General features: G+C 41.8%; 1 protein-coding gene across 1 annotated transcript in view; it reads right to left on the bottom strand.

Annotated features, from left to right (window-relative positions):
* LOC124605823 (UDP-glucosyltransferase 2-like) overlaps positions 1–17,721 on the bottom strand; it is a 96,550-nt gene that overhangs the window by 50,668 nt on the left and 28,161 nt on the right. Inside the window, exon 2 of the mRNA XM_047137741.1 lies at positions 4,028–4,210. Within this exon, the coding sequence (XP_046993697.1) occupies positions 4,028–4,201 (174 nt within the window). The 5' untranslated portion in view covers positions 4,202–4,210. The remainder of the gene's footprint in view (positions 1–4,027; positions 4,211–17,721) is intronic.

A 17,721-nucleotide genomic window follows, 5' to 3' on the forward strand; every position in this document is an offset into this window, starting at 1 on the left:
GCTGCAGTTCTGAGCCATTGGCTTTATTTATTTGTCAGAGATTAAATGTTTAATTAAGATTTCGCGTTTCCGAGGAAATTCACGCACGGCATGCAAATGTGCCTTTATACTCTTTTCCTTCCATTTCAACTCGATCTGGTTCTTTCTGTACGCCTTTAGGTAGTGCTAGTTCCCCAATTTCTTATTTTTCGTAAAGTCACGGAAGTCCTTTGTGGTTTACCGCGTTGTGCCAGGAAAGTCGGTGTTGCTACAATCTGTCGAGCTAAACACAGCATCCGTTTCCGTCAAGTTCACGAGAAAACTCGAAAATTATTCAAGACTCACTGTCTTTTCAGGACATACAGCCATAGTACGTGTCCATATCAGTATTAACGATAAGGTTCCATATATTATATCCACAACAGCTTTCATACAATTAATAAATTACATGATATTTGCTGATGAGAGATACCCTTTAGCGGATGAAGCATTATCTAACGGGATCATAACACTTGCTGGCCACAGACTTATAATTCTCGTAAGACACAAGCCACAGAGGACAGCAGGCGGATACATCCGACGAAACCAGTGATACTGAGCTGGCTATGAGCGATAATATCCATCATGGTCACAGAAAGGGATAAAAGGGATAAACTCTATCTTTACTGGCACACAATCTACGAGTTTCCGGTAAATCCCCACAGACCGCTATCAGTATCACTACAGCCGATTACTATTGTTTATCTCCTCTGTATATATATTTTTATCAAGTTTTGATGAAATTCTCTCTATAGTAGTTATTACATGAAGTGTACCTATTTCTTAGTTTGTTATTATCTTTGTGCAACTATTCTATATGTGCCTTATCGTAATAACAGTTTCACGTTCTCTATGCCTGATTGGCTATTGCTAAGGTAATGCTGTATTCGGTGGGTGGACTGTCGTGCACTTAAGCAGAAACTCCGTTGTTCTCCACAGCAAGTGACGTTCATGGAGCCACAAAGCATGCTCCTTCCACCGTCACCGTTCACCACCGCGGATATTTGGGGTGAATCAGGACGAATGGTACGTGTTTTGACGGGTGATAGCATTACTGATTCTGAACAATAAACTTGATGTGGACATATGCTCTTTTCCAAATGGTTTCCAAGATAGAACATTTTTAATGTACATTTCTATTTATTTTCTGTATTATTCATTGTCATTATTTACAACGTACCACAGTAATATAGAGGAGGTTGAGACGAACATTTTGATACAGGACACTTGTGGTCTTTCAAGTGGAAAAACTAGCCAAGATTGGCCTGCAAAAAGTACCTAAGCTACAGATCACGCGCGTCGAGCGAGATGATTTTCAATATTCCCACGATCCCTCGGGGCTAACTGTTAGCCCTAGACAATAAATAAACAGGACCTTTTTTCTAGCAAATTTAATTTAGTTCAATTGTGAAATGGGACACGTTTTTGTTGGAGTGTGCGTTTTTCTAGTTATTAAAGAAAAAGTGATATTAAACGTGTTCTACCTCGGAAACCATTCGCAACAGGGCATATGTCCTTAAAATTCAGAATCACTATTACTACCGCGTCTCAAAGTATGTACCTTTCCCCCTGACTCACCCTTTATATATATACATTGTTTGTTTTGCTTGTGCCTTGTCCCACAGTTTTCGAAGGGTCGGCATTGTTACAATCGCAGTTCGCTTGGTTAATTTAAAGGGGTGGCCGGATGCCCTTCCTGCCACCATCCCATATCCTCCAGGATGGAATCAATGTACCTCAGGTGTCTGCGTCTAGGGTAAACCATGAAAGGGTGCGAACGTGTTTCATATGCCTGTGAATCGCTTAACCGAGGCGGAAAGAGGAGACCAGCGCGGCATTCACCTAGTGGGTTGTGGAAAACCTCCCAAAAACCACATCGAGGATGGCCTGCACACCTGCCTATGTCGTTAATCCACCGGGCGCATTTGATCTGGAACCAGCGTGCCTACCCGAGTCCAGGAAGGAGCACATTAGCGCTCTCGGCTAACGAGGCGGGTGTGTTCATATGTTATACATTTTACACGTTGATACTATTAACTGACTTCCCTCTACAGCCATTTGGTGTGTATATTTCAATATAAACGGTTTCAAGATCGTCACATTCTCACCGAAATGTTACCATTGCAAAGAATTATTTTACTATGGCCAAGACTGTTTTTACTTCAGTTTTAAGGAAGTCAGATATATCTATCATTATCGATACCCTTACTGAAGATGAAGTGTAGAGGCTCAGTGCCGTTGTCTACTGTATCGCTGAAAAGCTGAAAGATCCTTGCCGCTACAGTTTCTCGTTGGAGTGAGTCAGTCAGTGGCAAACGGCCAAGAATGACACTCGGACTGCTGCCTGAAAGTGCATACAAAAGATTAACTTTGATTATTTAATACAAACTGATAGAAGAAGATGTTTAGGAGTCATGACAGTAACTGAATATTCATGGGAAACAGTTTTGTGTAGTTAACTGTGAACATTCGTCAGCTGTGAACATTTGGATAATTGTGGAGTGATACGTTTAGCAGTACATGGCAAACTAACTCCGTTATAGGCGGTCGAGTACAAAAGATGGATGTCCGAAGTAGTCTCAAACATTTGAGTGTCATGTAACTAAATAACTACAATATTCTTAAAATGATCAAGATGAAAGAAACAGACAAATGCCTAGGCAGGGGCAGGGGTATTGGAGTGAGAGAGAGACTGATCGGGGCCCATAAATTTGCTGTATATGAAATAAAATTGTATTTAGACTGAGTGACTTAAGGCTCCATAACTATCGTTAAATATCGTCACCGATATATGTAGGATACAATGGATAATTTGATTCAGGCATGTGTTTTATTTCAGTAGCCAGCTGCGTATGTAATGAAACAAGCCACTTTCGCTCATTCTTTGGCCACACACCTGAGTCATCTTTCTTATTCTACAATGTATAGGAGGGACGGGGGGGCTCAGTTTCACAGAGTAAACTTCCAATGTCTTCTGGGATTGAAGATGGATATTTTTTCTTAAAGATTACTTCGATGAAACTAGCAGAAACCAGTGAATATCACCCAAAACTTCCGGACTGTCGGCATGAAAAATCATATCAGGAAAGTCTTCATATGACATGCATGTAAACAAGTTTGTTGACATTCTGAACCAGGAGATATGCAATCTGCTGTAAATTTTAATTACGAGAGTTGTCCAGAAAGTAATCCACCTCAGTTTTTTTCTTCAAGAATTCTTTATCGAACATAACGAGAATTACACATACGAAAGAATGGTGTTTTATTACGCACACTATTTTTGCACGTACTCTCCATCCCGTTCTATGGTATTCCTCCAAGGGCGGAACATTCGCTTGTATTCCCTGTCGGTACCAGTCCTTGTCTTGTGCTTCACTGTGTAAATCGCTTCCTCGTCATCCTTAAAATGTGTTCCACGAATGTGTCTGTCCTCGCGAATGACAAAATCAGCTCGCTCCAACATATCAGGTGTGACAGCCGTTAATGGTCTCCCCGACCGTTGCAAATCGTGGAGCTCCGCCTAACCGCATTCTGATGACCTTACCCGCCGTTCCCAGCGACTAACTGTACTTCTGTCGACAGCAGATGCTTCATAGGCTCTACACAGGCGTTTGTGAATATTCCCCACAGTTTCTTCCACTGCAGTGTGAAATTATATGACGGAACGTTGCTTGTAACGTACAGCACCAACAGGCGTCATTTTGAAACTGTCCTGCAGTTACGCTATCTGTCGGAAGTGGTGGAAACTTGGCGCGCTCACTCAGGAGACTTCAAATAAAGCAAACGTAACGTTTCGCATTCGTGGTATTCTTTTCGGCTGAGAAAAAATTGCGGTGCTTTACTTTCTGAGCAATCCTCGCATGACGGCATAAATTTTCAGTCTCTAACAGAAATAAAATAAATAAATGCTAAAGACTGACGAATTATCTGCTAGATTGGGTAGGCTGTCTTAAATCTCTGGCAGGCTGTGTTTTTCGACTACTGTTCAGTGGAAGGAAGATTTAGTTACCTTCATAGGATTAGCGGTGATGATGGTGACCTGATGTCCCTTTTCAGCAAGAGCTCGCATGATGATGAGGAAGGACAGCTGGTGACTGATAGAGGGCGTCGGGTTGATGCCCAGGATTCTCGCACATGAGCACACGTGGACCAGCAGTGGTAGCAGCAATAGCCTGAGCTTCATGGTGGAGCACTGCAGATGACACAAATAGCACAGCGTCAGTTGCGAGAAACTTCTACAGTGCTGAATACATTTAATGTAAAACACAGAGAACATGGCAAGACACTAGGCCTATTCCTGAGGTGATAACACTGATACCACAGCGACAGTAAGTAATGCATCTATAGCGCCTTTGACCCACTCTGATGTTCAAGCGACTGCTGAAGATCACCAGGTGTTAAAGTAGGTTGATTCTTACAAAGAAGATAACAGCAACCAGCCACTATTAATACTGCTATTTACTTAAATAAATTGCAGTATTAATTATTTACTTAATTAAATACTTAAATAAATAGCAGTATTTATAGTTGCTGGTTGCTATTATCTTCTCTGTAAGAATCAACCTACATTAATCGTACACAGCCACAGTCTCACTAAGTCAGTTTTAGAAAAAATATAATCAGGTGTTTATCAGGCACACGCTTGATGTAACCATTTACCTTAAACAAATGATGTCATCAAGAAGGTGGAGGGTGAGAACTTTATAAAATGCTAATTGATGGTGTAAGGGACATTTAAAACCGCTAGAAGGTGTTGTCGAGACAATTTATAACAACTGTATGATGGCATTTGTGGAAAACTTAAAAACTGCAAAATGGCACTACTGGGATACTTTTTTAAAATTGGCACTATTGGTATACTTTTTAAAGTTTTTTGGCCACTATTCAAAATGAAACAGACAATCACGTCACTTAAGCTCACACACACACACACACACACACACACAGAGAGAGAGAGAGAGAGAGAGAGAGAGAGAGAGAGAAAGACCGAGAGGGAAAGGGGGGAGGGGGCTCACATACGCTCTCTCGCCTTTTGAATTGTGTTCATAGTGTTCACTCTAGCAGTATTTCTAATGTCAAAAATACGTAAGCATCAAAAATTCCGCCTCATCACTATATTTTATACATCTCTCTCTCTCTCTCTCTCTCTGTGTTTTATACATCAAGAGAAATGTTTATGTCAAATACTATACCTGCTCTCACGCATATCTGAATTATTTACCAAACATGTGTAACTAGCTATGATCCTGCTTCGCGCAAAAATTTCTCTTTTATACTCTATTAAAAATGTTTATGTGTCATAGACTTCAATGCTTGCTTGAGTGAGGCATTAACTTTATAATACATCACACAGGGAATGAAGGGAAAAAAATACTCCACATGCAAATGTTGTTATAAAATTTTTATTCACATAATAAAATAAATTTAAAGTTTTTCTATTTACTTTCCATACATACACTAAAATTAGTAATCTTTGTATTGTAGCACAAATCATTTCATACCTTATGTTGTAAGACAGTTGAATAAAAAAAATTTAATATACACAGTTATTCATCTTCAACACATGTTAGAATGCCGTCTATGGCAGATACAGATCGTTACATTAACACATGTGCATCTGCTAAGCTCTCACCTTCTGTGATGACCAGTCTGAAATATTGGCAATATAATTCTGCTTCTACATTCAACTCTTCTTTCAAATGGAATGCAATCTCTGACTGTCTGTTTCCAAAGTGTGCTGTTTGCTAAACAAAATCATACCTAATAATTACAAGTTCTGTTTCCGAATTTTTGAGTCTGAGGAATGCACCTTTTGTGAATGCCTTTCAACTGACCGAACGTTGTTATATGCAGTTTCCCATTTTGCAACAAACTGTTTCAGTTTATTATTTCAGAGTGGTACTATAATCGTCAAGCAACAATCACTGCTTATCGAAATTCATTTTCAAATGGTTCAAATGGCTCTGAGCACTATGGGACTCAACTGCTGAGGTCATTAGTCCCCTAGATCTTAGAACTAGTTAAACCTAACTAAGGACAGCACAAACAGCCATGCCCGAGGCAGGGTTCGAACCTGCGACCGTAGCGGTCTTGCGGTTCCAGACTGCAGCGCCTTTAACCGCACGGCCACTTCGGCCGGCAAATTCATTTTCAGAAGATATGTAATGGTCTCGTGAATTATGCCCTACCGTAGCGATTAACCTGCTCTACCAATTCATCCGGCTTATACCAGTTGGAATAGTCAATATAGTGAGACCAGAGTTTCTCCTGGCTTATACAGTTTTCAAACAACTTACAGGAATTCTGCCAGTATTTACAGCGACCGCCTATATTTCGGCTGGAGTACACTCCGCCGTTGTCAAAGCACAAACTGTAACGTACAGGTGATCTACAAGCAAATTTAAGACCTACATCCCTATTTACAAGGTTGCTCGCTAATTTAATCTCAACAGCTTCTTTAATAACGTTGTCCCGATAGCTGGACGTGCATGCCAACATCTCGGTATTGTTCAATAACACAGGATGACCAGTGTCTAAACAATGTTCGGCAATGGCAGATCTACTTGGCTGCTGTAATCGTGTGTGTCGTTTATGCTCAGTACATCGGTCCTCCACGGTCCTGATAGTGAGACCAATGTATGACATGCCACAGCTAAAAGAATGCGATATACACCCGCCTTACACAAATCAAACTCATGCAGAGCAGAACCCAAAAGCACTCCAATTTTGCAGTTTGTACCGTGAAACAGGAGGGGTGTACTCCCGCCGAAACATCGGCGTTCACTGTAAATATAATCTGGCAGCGTTCCCGTAAATTGTTTGAAACTGGAGGGGTGTACTCCCCCCGCAACATCGGCGTTCGCTGTAAATATAATCTTTCAGAGTTCCCGTAAGTTGTTTGAAAATAGTCAGTATATGTTTTGAGTCGTTGGATACTGTCTTCCAGTTGTGAACATCAGTTTCTTTAGCGTAATAATGTTTACTCCTCTTCTACTTCATCATTATTAGCCTACGTGTACTCTTCTTCTTCCCCAATACCTCCACCATCTGCTTTAGTAAATATGCTGTTTCCTTCTGATTTACTGTCTTTTCCTTCTTCATCTTCATCTTCCTCTTATTCCTGTCTTCTTTTTCTTTACTTCTTGTCCTTCTTATTTTCCTTTTAGAATAGCCGTTTTTTGTATCAACCTGAGCAAACACGGGTCTGATGGAATGTCGAAATGGATATTCCTTGAATTGTATCTTGTCCTCTGATAAAACCTGGGCATATTTATTGTATCCAATCTTAGGCACAACAAGATTAAGGCATGAAATCGCGTTCTCTCCCATGACAATATGTATGTCATCACCTTGAAAGGTGGCTTTCATTTGTGACATTCATTTCGCAGATTATTCTGCGTATTTGGAGTAAATAAACCCATATAAAGGTTAATTAGTCTTATTAGGTGGATTAGAAAGAGAGATATGTGATGATTAGACACATGTCTGAAATAATACGGGCTTTGGTAATGATAACATTTAGTTGCATGCTGTAGGTGTAAGCAAAGTGGATTTGCCTGTGGAGGCGGGGAGGCGAAGGCCGGTCAGCGCCGGAAGAGCATTGTGCAGGGGCCGGGGGTCCCAGGGGATGCGGCCGCTCACCTGCAAGCATCAAAAGGAACGCCGCCGGGTGCCAGGTGAGAGAGAGAGGGGAAATGTCGAGCAGATAGAGAGCGTCCAACGTACGCGCTGGCGCTGCCCGGTCGCGCGCTGTTTTAGCGGCAAATGGGCTGAGCTCTGGTTGGGCAGTTCATAAGAAGATGCGGGAAACGCTGAGGGTCAACGCCCGCTGTTTGGGACAGAGATATTTTTGGATAGGTGGAGAAATTGTATCACTCCGCGAAGGAGATGTGGGAGGCCTTTGCAGCGTCGGGATTGGCTGATTAGAGTTTGGCGGCAAGACGGTCGAAAGAGCATCGTGCAGAGAGCGACAGGTTAGAGAGTAGTGATGGGCTAAACTGCGATTTTCCGATATCAGTGATTTCTGTAAATGCTACTTTTCAGTATCTGTTATTCTTAACTGTGATTTGTCGCAGTTAAGAGTCCCAGTTAAGGAACCTAGGTCGTGAATCCCTCCGCCACTGCTCTTTCTGCGACTTCTGCTACTTCTGTGACTTCTGCTATTTCTGCGACTTCTGCGATTTCCGTGACATCTGCTACTTCTGCGATTTCTGTGACTTCTGCTACTTCTGTGACTCCTGCGATTTCTGCGACTTACCATCGTATGAAAAAGTTACATCTGTCCACACAGAAAATTTCATCTCAACAAACCTGTCATTGGTAAGTATGTTTTACGTTTGTAGTTCCGTTGGCTTTAATATTGTATTAAAGAAACAACTGTGAAAATATTAATAGTGTAATTAATATGTAAGTAGCCACACAGTACCGTAATAGTTCGTGCTTAGAAAATGAATTCTAACATATTGTGATGTTCACAGGTACCCGAACTACATTTCAGTCACTCAGTAAAGTGATAACTCAAAATATCATTGTCAACAGATCTAGAGAAATTGCCACTGCGTCTTTAGACCGTTTTCGTCAGATGAGAGGTTAGTTTCTAAGTGTTTTGATGAACATAATTACTTCAGTGTGATCGTTCTTGGAAATGTGAAATATACCCCATTGAGTGGCTTTCATCACAGCAAATATTAGCAATCTACTCTGTCAATTATATTTCTTGTAATTAGTGACAGCAAAAATTGTTTAACAATCCTTGTGATTTTGCAGACACAGTTCTGACTCTGATTATTGGTTGCTCTACGTATCTATCCACATCAAGGCTGTTGAAGGAGACTCGTGAAGATTCAAGACAGCTCTTAGAGGATTTGCAGTTTAAAAGTGACACAATTGTGAAATAAGTGTGCAGATGAGTGATTAACCTGTGATTTATTGAAGTTGTTGCGCGATTTTAAAGAAATAATAAATGTTAAATACAGTGAGTGAATAATGAAAATCTCATTTTCCACATGTTAAGCCGCCCTATACCCGTAATTTTCCGTCACTTATTTATTGGTAAACACTTGTTGGAGAGTGACCATGCCGCCCCCCCCCCCCTTTCTCCACAATCTTGGTGTGACACTGACCTGTAACATATACCGAAGTCTACAATATGCATTTTCAGGCTGTTGATATGAAAGTACAGATCTTCCAGTTAAATCAGGAATAGCTTAAGTGCATTACTTGAAAGTAACAGTAAAAGCTTACTTATGTAGGTGGTAGTAGTGTTGGCAAAAAGTTCTTGTGTGTGAAGTTGCCATGTGGAGCACCAGATGTAAAACTTTTCTCCCGAGTCTGGAACTGTGTTGGAACAAAAGTGAGGCATTCATATGATTCAATAATACTATTTTCATTTCACTACTCTTATACAGATATCTGATTTCTGCTGTGTTAACATTGCAAAGTCCTGTAGGCATGTGGAGTATTAACCACAACTGCCATATTGGAAGCAGAATCAAACACATTTGTTACGTTACTTGATACTTTCAGGAGAAAAAGGCAATGTGGCTTCTTATTAATATAATATATTCTGAGTCACAGCTGTGTTTAACCAACCATAACTGATTTTGAATGTGCATGTCGTCATATAATATGAAGGGCTTATTTCAATAGTGGTACAAGTCCATTACCTCCACTTTTCTGTCTATAATGCTTCTCAAATTAATGATCCAAACAAACATAAATAAAGGTTCATCTCTAGCAAGGAGCCATATGCTTGAATATTTCTGGTATCTCAACTGCAGATTTTATAGCGCTTATTTAACTTTACGACTCTGTATCTCAAAATGAACAAAAATGGACTTGTACCACTATTGAAATAAGCCCTTCATATGCATTATGCACACACACCACGTCTATCTCGTGAGGTACAAGGCTCTCATAACGAAGTATGTACGTCGGTCGACAGATGGCACTAGGAAAAGAATGTTAACTGCGCTTTTTAGTTGCTACTTGCGACTCTTAGTTGCGATTTGTCACAGAAATCGCAGTTTGACTCGGTAGCGAATAGCGTAGTATGAATTTTGCTCGACAGATGGCACTGCTAACTGCGCTTTTTAGTTGCTACTTGCGACTCTTAGTTGCGATTTGTCACAGAAATCGCAGTTAGATAGGTAGCGAATAGCGTAGTATGAACTTTGCTCGACAGATGGCACTGCTAACTGCGCTTTTTAGTTGCTACTTGCGACTTCTAGCCGCGACTTGTCACTGAAATCGCAGAAAGCAGTACGGAATTCGGCCAACAGATAGCTCACGGCGTTGAATGTGAAATGCCACTTGTGACTGCTAACTGTGACTGAAATTGCAGTTAGATTTTGTAAAGTTGTTATTGTGATATCTGTGACTTCTCAATCACTGTGATTTCTAACAGATACGCGATATCCTGCCCAACACTATTAGAGAGTGTCTGGTGCCGTGAAAGCGGACTGTCGCAAAATTCGGTAGCTCTGAGATAGGGACGAAGATTCTGAATAGTGTGCTGTGTATGATCTAGAGTCTGCAGCTACAGTAGGACATCAGCGTCCACAATAGGTATTGCATTGACTACTAGTATAATTGCAGTTGATTCCGCCTTATAGGCTGGCAGTCACCATTGAACGTAGTCAACCAGTGCACAGAGCTATCATACCGGTCTTGCACGTTAGTACCAGTCACACTGGGCAGCACCTTAAAGGTTGTTGAGCCAGTCTTGAAAGCGTTGTATACCATTTAGAGGAAATATAGGGCTTGTGGTATTAGCAGAGTAGTTCATTCTGCTCAAGATATTTGAGAGACCTATCCTAATTCAGCGACTTCGCAGCTTCAGTCGTAGCCCCAGCAATATCGAGGGAGACGCACGCTGGTAGACGGTACTGTAAGACTTGCAGCAGCGGCAGAAAGTTCAGAAATAATTGTTGGATCGTGTTCTTGCCATCCACGGAGCATCCGTGCAGTTTTGCTTACGATTCGTTATTGGTTATTTGTCTTTTTGCATGTTGTTTGGTTTGTTTCGTGGTGGTGGCGTCCGAAGTGCGTATTATTTCAGACACAAAAGAGATTATAGAAACGCAGTCAGATCGCATTTACCATTTGCTTATCCAGGGGCATAATTAAATCTAACTTTGCATCAACTTAAGATTAAGAGTTGAGAGACAATCTTACCAGTGTAGTATATCTAAGAACAGTGTACAATTTGTTTAATTTTTTTTTTTCAAGATTTGTTCAGTATGATCTAATTTTTATCGTGAGATAATTTACAACAAATACAAGTTATTTACAATATCGCTTTTGATTCAGTAGTAGGTGGTAGTTAGCCGTCACCGTCACATTAAGATATCTTATTCAAGTTTAATATCGTCTACTACCCCATAAGAAGTCCTTTACAACCTCTCAATGTTGACCTGCCTATTTTATCTACATCAGGCGTAAGGATCCATGGGCTGGAATTCATTCGTCTGTAGCAGAGGTATATTTTCTGATGAGCGTTAATAGCCCTGAGAATATTTTGAATATTATTATATGAATATAATGTAAAATATGAATATTTTGAATATATTGTGTTGTGTAACTCTTTCTATGAGATTTAATTGTAAGCAATATATAATCCTCTTGTTTCCCGCTATGTTACATTGTGAATTATAAACGTCGTATCCAAAGAATAAAGATCATCTACACTCTTGCTGACGGTTAAAACCTCATAAGGTATAACGCAATAAGTACCTTGGTTTACTAAAAAGTAATGCTGACAGTGTAGCCCCAACCATCTCTGCTCCAATATTTTTTCCTCCTCATTTTCTTCTATTTTTCTTCTTGTTCTACACAGTCAACTTTCGTAAACATATATTCGTTCCTTTCAACAACTTCTTTGTCTGGGTATATCTTATTTTTGAAGAGCTGTCTTTCTTGAATGAATATCTGTAGCTTTTGAGAAAAGGGTTTCAATAAATTTTCTAACACAGAGTCAAGTTTAGCGTGCCTTTTTTTTCCTGTAATTCAATGAGATTTCAACGCATGACATTATAGACAATTCATTCGTCCAATGGAACTGAGGTGCACAGGATGTGAAATGTTTCCTGTTTTGACGTCGGAGTCCTGTTTTAAGGATTAAGAAGTTTGAGATTTTAAGTACGTAACGTGAAGGTTACTTAGAAGAAAGAAACTCCGGTGCTGGTTAAGTTGTTTTTTTAGCAATACACAGCTGAATTGCAGGAATGTGGCTGACATAAAGAGCTGCGAAGAAGCCCAATGGTAATAAATAATCTAAATTACAGGGAGCGGGAGAAATAGCAGGTGAAGGAGGGGGAGTGAGGCGGCCCATTCCCACCGCAGTAGAGGATAAGTTGTTATAGCTACAGCCGACCGTGCAGCAAACGCATCAAATTCTGCAGCCAGTGCTCGAACTGTCCACAGGAATTATCTCTCGCCTGGTCAACGTTTCAAAAGACTTTGTGGAGTATTTTGTAGTTTTACCTACAAGTTCCAGAATGTGCACCAAATGAAGCCATAAGATAGATTACAAAGCCGTGATTTTACGCTTCGTTGTTTGGCACACGTGGTAATGGATGAAATGTGGTCGGGGTATATTCTTTGAACGGATAAGGCACAGTTTACTCTACTTGGTGCCCGGAATGCACAGAACTGTCGCGTATGTGCTCCTACTCCGCCACGTCTTGTGCAGAAACATCCAGTGCACGCTGTTTATGCGACTGAATGATGAAATTTCGTAAGTTCCTCCAATCTCGGTCAATTTTGCTGGAGTATGTGACACCTCACGGGCCTGTCAGATATACAGACATCTCCGCTTTAAGTGGACCTCCTAGTACAACACGTGATTCCATCTTTGGACGAACTCAACTGTGTTCACACCACTATTTTCATGCAAGATTGGACGACACCTCACGTCGCTAACGAGATAAAAGATTTGTTTCGAGAAACCTTCGGTAACGACCGCATTATATGTAGGCAGTTTCAAGATGTTTGGACTTCCAGATCCCTGGACATAAACCCATGTGACTTCTGGTTTTGGGAAGAGACCCAATCTATTGTCGACCCTATCTATCTCCGGATCAGCGCGTATTAATGGTTTCGCTTAACCAGACGCACGCAGACATCGCAGTACCCATATTCTGCGAGACCTCACTTTAGAGAAAATTAACCCTTATGCGGATATGGCAGAAGACCTTTTGTGTTGGCCATCATGCCGGTGTGGGAGTGGAGGGGTTGCACCTTAAAAAAATGGTTGAGTGAAAATCTGAAAGAGCATGTCCATCAGGGATGCATCCGGATTCTTCCTAATCTGAAATACAGCACACGGCGGCATGTGTTGCTGAGTTGGGAGACGCTCCTGATGTTGCAACTTGTGACCATGTCCTGATAAAAGAGCCAGAACCAACCACCTTTATTATGCGTTTGCACGTTCCTCGCCATCTCCTTAACCAAAAACATATTCAGACTGCTTATAGTGCCATATTTTTAACTAGTGGCAGAGAGTGGAACTGTTAACTTTTTCAGCATAATCCGCGAACGTATCGATTAATGAACGTACTGTGATTTTTCAGCGTCGCCAGATGTATATAACCAATACTGCAGCACATGGAACACTGCCAGTTTAATTACAGGCACCTGGTACATACACAGCTCTCGATGTTATAACGTCGTCATTCACACAGACCGTTAAAGAAAGGTACAAATAACTATTTCATGTGCACATATTTAAGAAATTGGACAGGTCAGAATATATTGGACAGGTCAGAATATATTGGACAGGTCAGAATATCGTTTCAGTCGAAATTTTAACCATACAGATTATTTAAAAAAAACTGAAACGCTCAGAATTTCATTCCTTTTACAGGAAAAAGGAACAACCCGAAATTCATTCACAGAGCTCTGATTTGATCCATTATAAATGGTTTTTGAAAGCCTGCGACTGTGAAAATAGTAAGTTTGTTTATAAATAAATCTCCTGCTACCGGTCACGATTTTCTTCATTTACTTTTCGCAAGAACGCGTTTCGGGAAATGATTCCCATTTTCAAGCGCGTTTCTTGTGTGTATTATGCCATTTATATTGATGTTCTCAATGTGTGAGAGTCTACTTCATTTCGTTGACTTTTACTGCTGTATATAAGAAACACGTGATTTTTTAGTTGGATATCGATCCTTTTGGTGAAGTTGGTGGCGAAATTTAGACGAATTTGTATTTACAGTTTTCTAATGGTCCATTTGTGCAGAGTCTCCTTATACACTAAACATCACACAAAACTTGTTGTACAAACAGAGATAACAATACAGGTCTTCCACACTTTATGATATACACTCCTGGAAATTGAAATAAGAACACCGTGAATTCATTGTCCCAGGAAGGGGAAACTTTATTGACACATTCCTGGGGTCAGATACATCACATTATCACACTGACAGAACCACGGGCACGTAGACACAGGCAACAGAGCATGCACAATGTCGGCACTAGTACAGTGTATATCCACCTTTCGCAGCAATGCAGGCTGCTATTCTCCCATGGAGACGATCGTAGAGATGCTGGATGTAGTGCTGTGGAACGGCTTGCCATGCCATTTCCACCTGGCGCCTCAGTTGGACCAGCGTTCGTGCTGGACGTGCAGACCGCGTGAGACGACGCTTCATCCAGTCCCAAACATGCTCAATGGGGGACAGATCCGGAGATCTTGCTGGCCAGGGTAGTTAACTTACACCTTCTAGAGCACGTTGGGTGGCACGGGATACATGCGGACGTGCATTGTCCTGTTGGAACAGCAAGTTCCCTTGCCGGTCTAGGAATGGTAGAACGATGGGTTCGATGACGGTTTGGATGTACCGTGCACTATTCAGTGTCCCCTCGACGATCACCAGTGGTGTGCGGCCAGTGTAGGAGATCGCTCCCCACACCATGATGCCGGGTGTTGGCCCTGTGTGCCTCGGTCGTATGCAGTCCTGATTGTGGCGCTCACCTGCACGGCGCCAAACACGCATACGACCATCATTGGCACCAAGGCAGAAGCGACTCTCATCGCTGAAGACGACACGTCTCCATTCGTCCCTCCATTCACGCCTGTCGCGACACCACTGGAGGCGGGCTGCACGATGTTGGGGCGTGAGCGGAAGACGGCCTAACGGTGTGCGGGACCGTAGCCCAGCTTCATGGAGACGGTTGCGAATGGTCCTCGCCGATACCCCAGGAGCAACAGTGTCCCTAATTTGCTGGGAAGTGGCGGTGGGGTCCCCTACGGCACTGCGTAGGATCCTACGGTCTTGGCGTGCATCCGTGCGTCGCTGCGGTCCGGTCCCAGGTCGACGGGCACGTGCACCTTCCGCCGACCACTGGCGACAACATCGATGTACTGTGGAGACCTCAAGCCCCACGTGTTGAGCAATTCGGCGGTACGTCCACCCGGCCTCCCGCATGCCCACTATACGCCGTCGCTCAAAGTCCGTCAACTGCACATACGGTTCACGTCCACGCCGTCGCGGCATGCAACCAGTGTTAAAGACTGCGATGGAGCTCCGTATGCCACGGCAAACTGGCTGACACTGACGGCGGTGGTGCACAAATGCTGCGCAGCTAGCGCCATTCGACGGCCAACACCGCGGTTCCTGGTGTGTCCGCTGTGCCGTGCGTGTGATCATTGCTTGTACAGCCCTCTCGCAGTGTCCGGAGCAAGTATGGTGGGTCTGACACACCGGTGTCAATGTGTTCTTTTTTCCATTTCGAGGAGTGTATATAGAAAAAAACGGAACGCTTCAGAATTTCACTCACACAGAACGTTTAAGAGACGTAACATCTCAAATTTCATTCACACACGCTGTTTAAAAGGCTTAACGGCTGAGTATAGCTCTCGCAACTACGGTTACGTACAAACTTAACTATGTAGATATATAGACAGTAATAATTACCTGCGGTTGGATGAGCTGGTGCTCCACATCGGTTACCTGCATGTCCCTAATCTAATCCAGTTTTCATAACGGTGAAAGGAGACCTACAGTTTAACGAGGAATCTGAACAAAATCTTATTTCTAGCGCCGGCCGAAGTGGCCGTGCGGTTAAAGGCGCTGCAGTCTGGAACCGCAAGACCGCTACGGTCGCAGGTTCGAATCCTGTCTCGGGCATGGATGTTTGTGATGTCCTTAGGTTAGTTAGGTTTAACTGGTTCTAAGTTCTAGGGGACTACTGACCTCAGCAGTTGACTCCCATAGTGCTCAGAACCATTTGAACCATTTTTTTTTTTCTTATTTCTAGCAATTCTTCACATCGGTGGTACGAGGTCCAACTGAGATACGATCCTTACCCTCTCGGTTTCCGGGCGCACACTTCACGGGTAGATCGCCAGGTCTAACATGTATGTGATTAGTTCACCTATAGGTTTTACTGAGTGAGTTTGTAAATGTCAAAATACGTGACGTACATCGCCGTACTTTTGACTGCATTGACGTAGAATGTTAACATTTTTACACAGTCAAGGCACCGCATACCTTACTATTTATATATTTCAACTTCATGCATTTACTCATTCCCAAGGAAATGGGTCTTAACAGACAAACGTAGAGACAGATGGACAACAAATGGCAAAAAAATTCTATTTTGTGTTATATGATTACAAATTACCAGTTTGCAGATTTTTTTCCTATACTTGTCAAATCACATGATTCAAGTTCAACGGCATATGCCCTATTGAAAGTAGGTTGTTTAGGTTTTCTTATTGGTAACGCCACGTAGCGCTCTGTACGAAAATCACTGGCTGTGCTGTGTGCAGTCTGTGGCTAGTTTGCATTGTTGTCTGCAATTGTAGTGTTGGACAGCTGGATGTTAACAGCGCGTAGCGTTGCGCAGTTGGAGGTGAGCCTCCAGCAGTGGTGGATGTGGGGAAGTGAGATGGCGGATTTTTGGCAGCATCAGAAACAGTACATTTGTAAGAACGGATGTCATGAACTGCTATATATATATATATTATGACTATTAAGGTAAATACATTGTTTGTTCTCTATTAAAATCTTTCATTTGCTAACTATGCTTATCAGTACTTAGTGCCTTCAGTGGTTTGAATCATTTATTTAGCTGGCAGTAGTGGCTCTAGCTGTATTGCAGTAGTTCGAGTAACGAAGATTTTTGTGAGGTAAGTGATTTGTGAAAGGTATAGGTTAATATTAGTCAAGGCCATTCTTTTGTAGGGATTTTTGAAAGTCAGATTGCGTTGCGCCAAAAAATATTGTGTGTCAGTTTAAACACAATCATGTATAATTGTTCTAAGGGGACGTTTCATATGTCGACCCTTAGCCGAGGATATCTCACTGGAATCTTCTGATTTTTTCTTGTAGTTTGTGTAATTAGTGTAGCTATTGTTTATTGCTAGCGCGTAATCATAGAGAATTTCCTTTGTAGTTGTAGTTTTTCATTGTTGTACAGTAAAACAGTTGTGACATGCATGTAGATTTGCACCAAGTATTTCGCAGCTGCGCTTGCAATTAAGTAGATATTATTTTCAGTGATATGTTAATGTGTTTTCTTATTTTGCTCTTCAAATTGTGCTTTTGTGTGTTAACGTGTGAAATACGTGATAATTATGGCGTGTGAGAAACGTAACACTAGGCTCCAAAGTAAACTGAGAAATAATAGTGACGACGAGCGTAGCTTATAAGCACCACTGTGTAATGAGTTAACAGACATTCAAAGTAGTAA

The sequence above is a fragment of the Schistocerca americana genome, chromosome 3 (genome assembly GCF_021461395.2).
Source record: "Schistocerca americana isolate TAMUIC-IGC-003095 chromosome 3, iqSchAmer2.1, whole genome shotgun sequence".
In the NCBI taxonomy this organism is placed as follows: domain Eukaryota; kingdom Metazoa; phylum Arthropoda; class Insecta; order Orthoptera; family Acrididae; genus Schistocerca; species Schistocerca americana.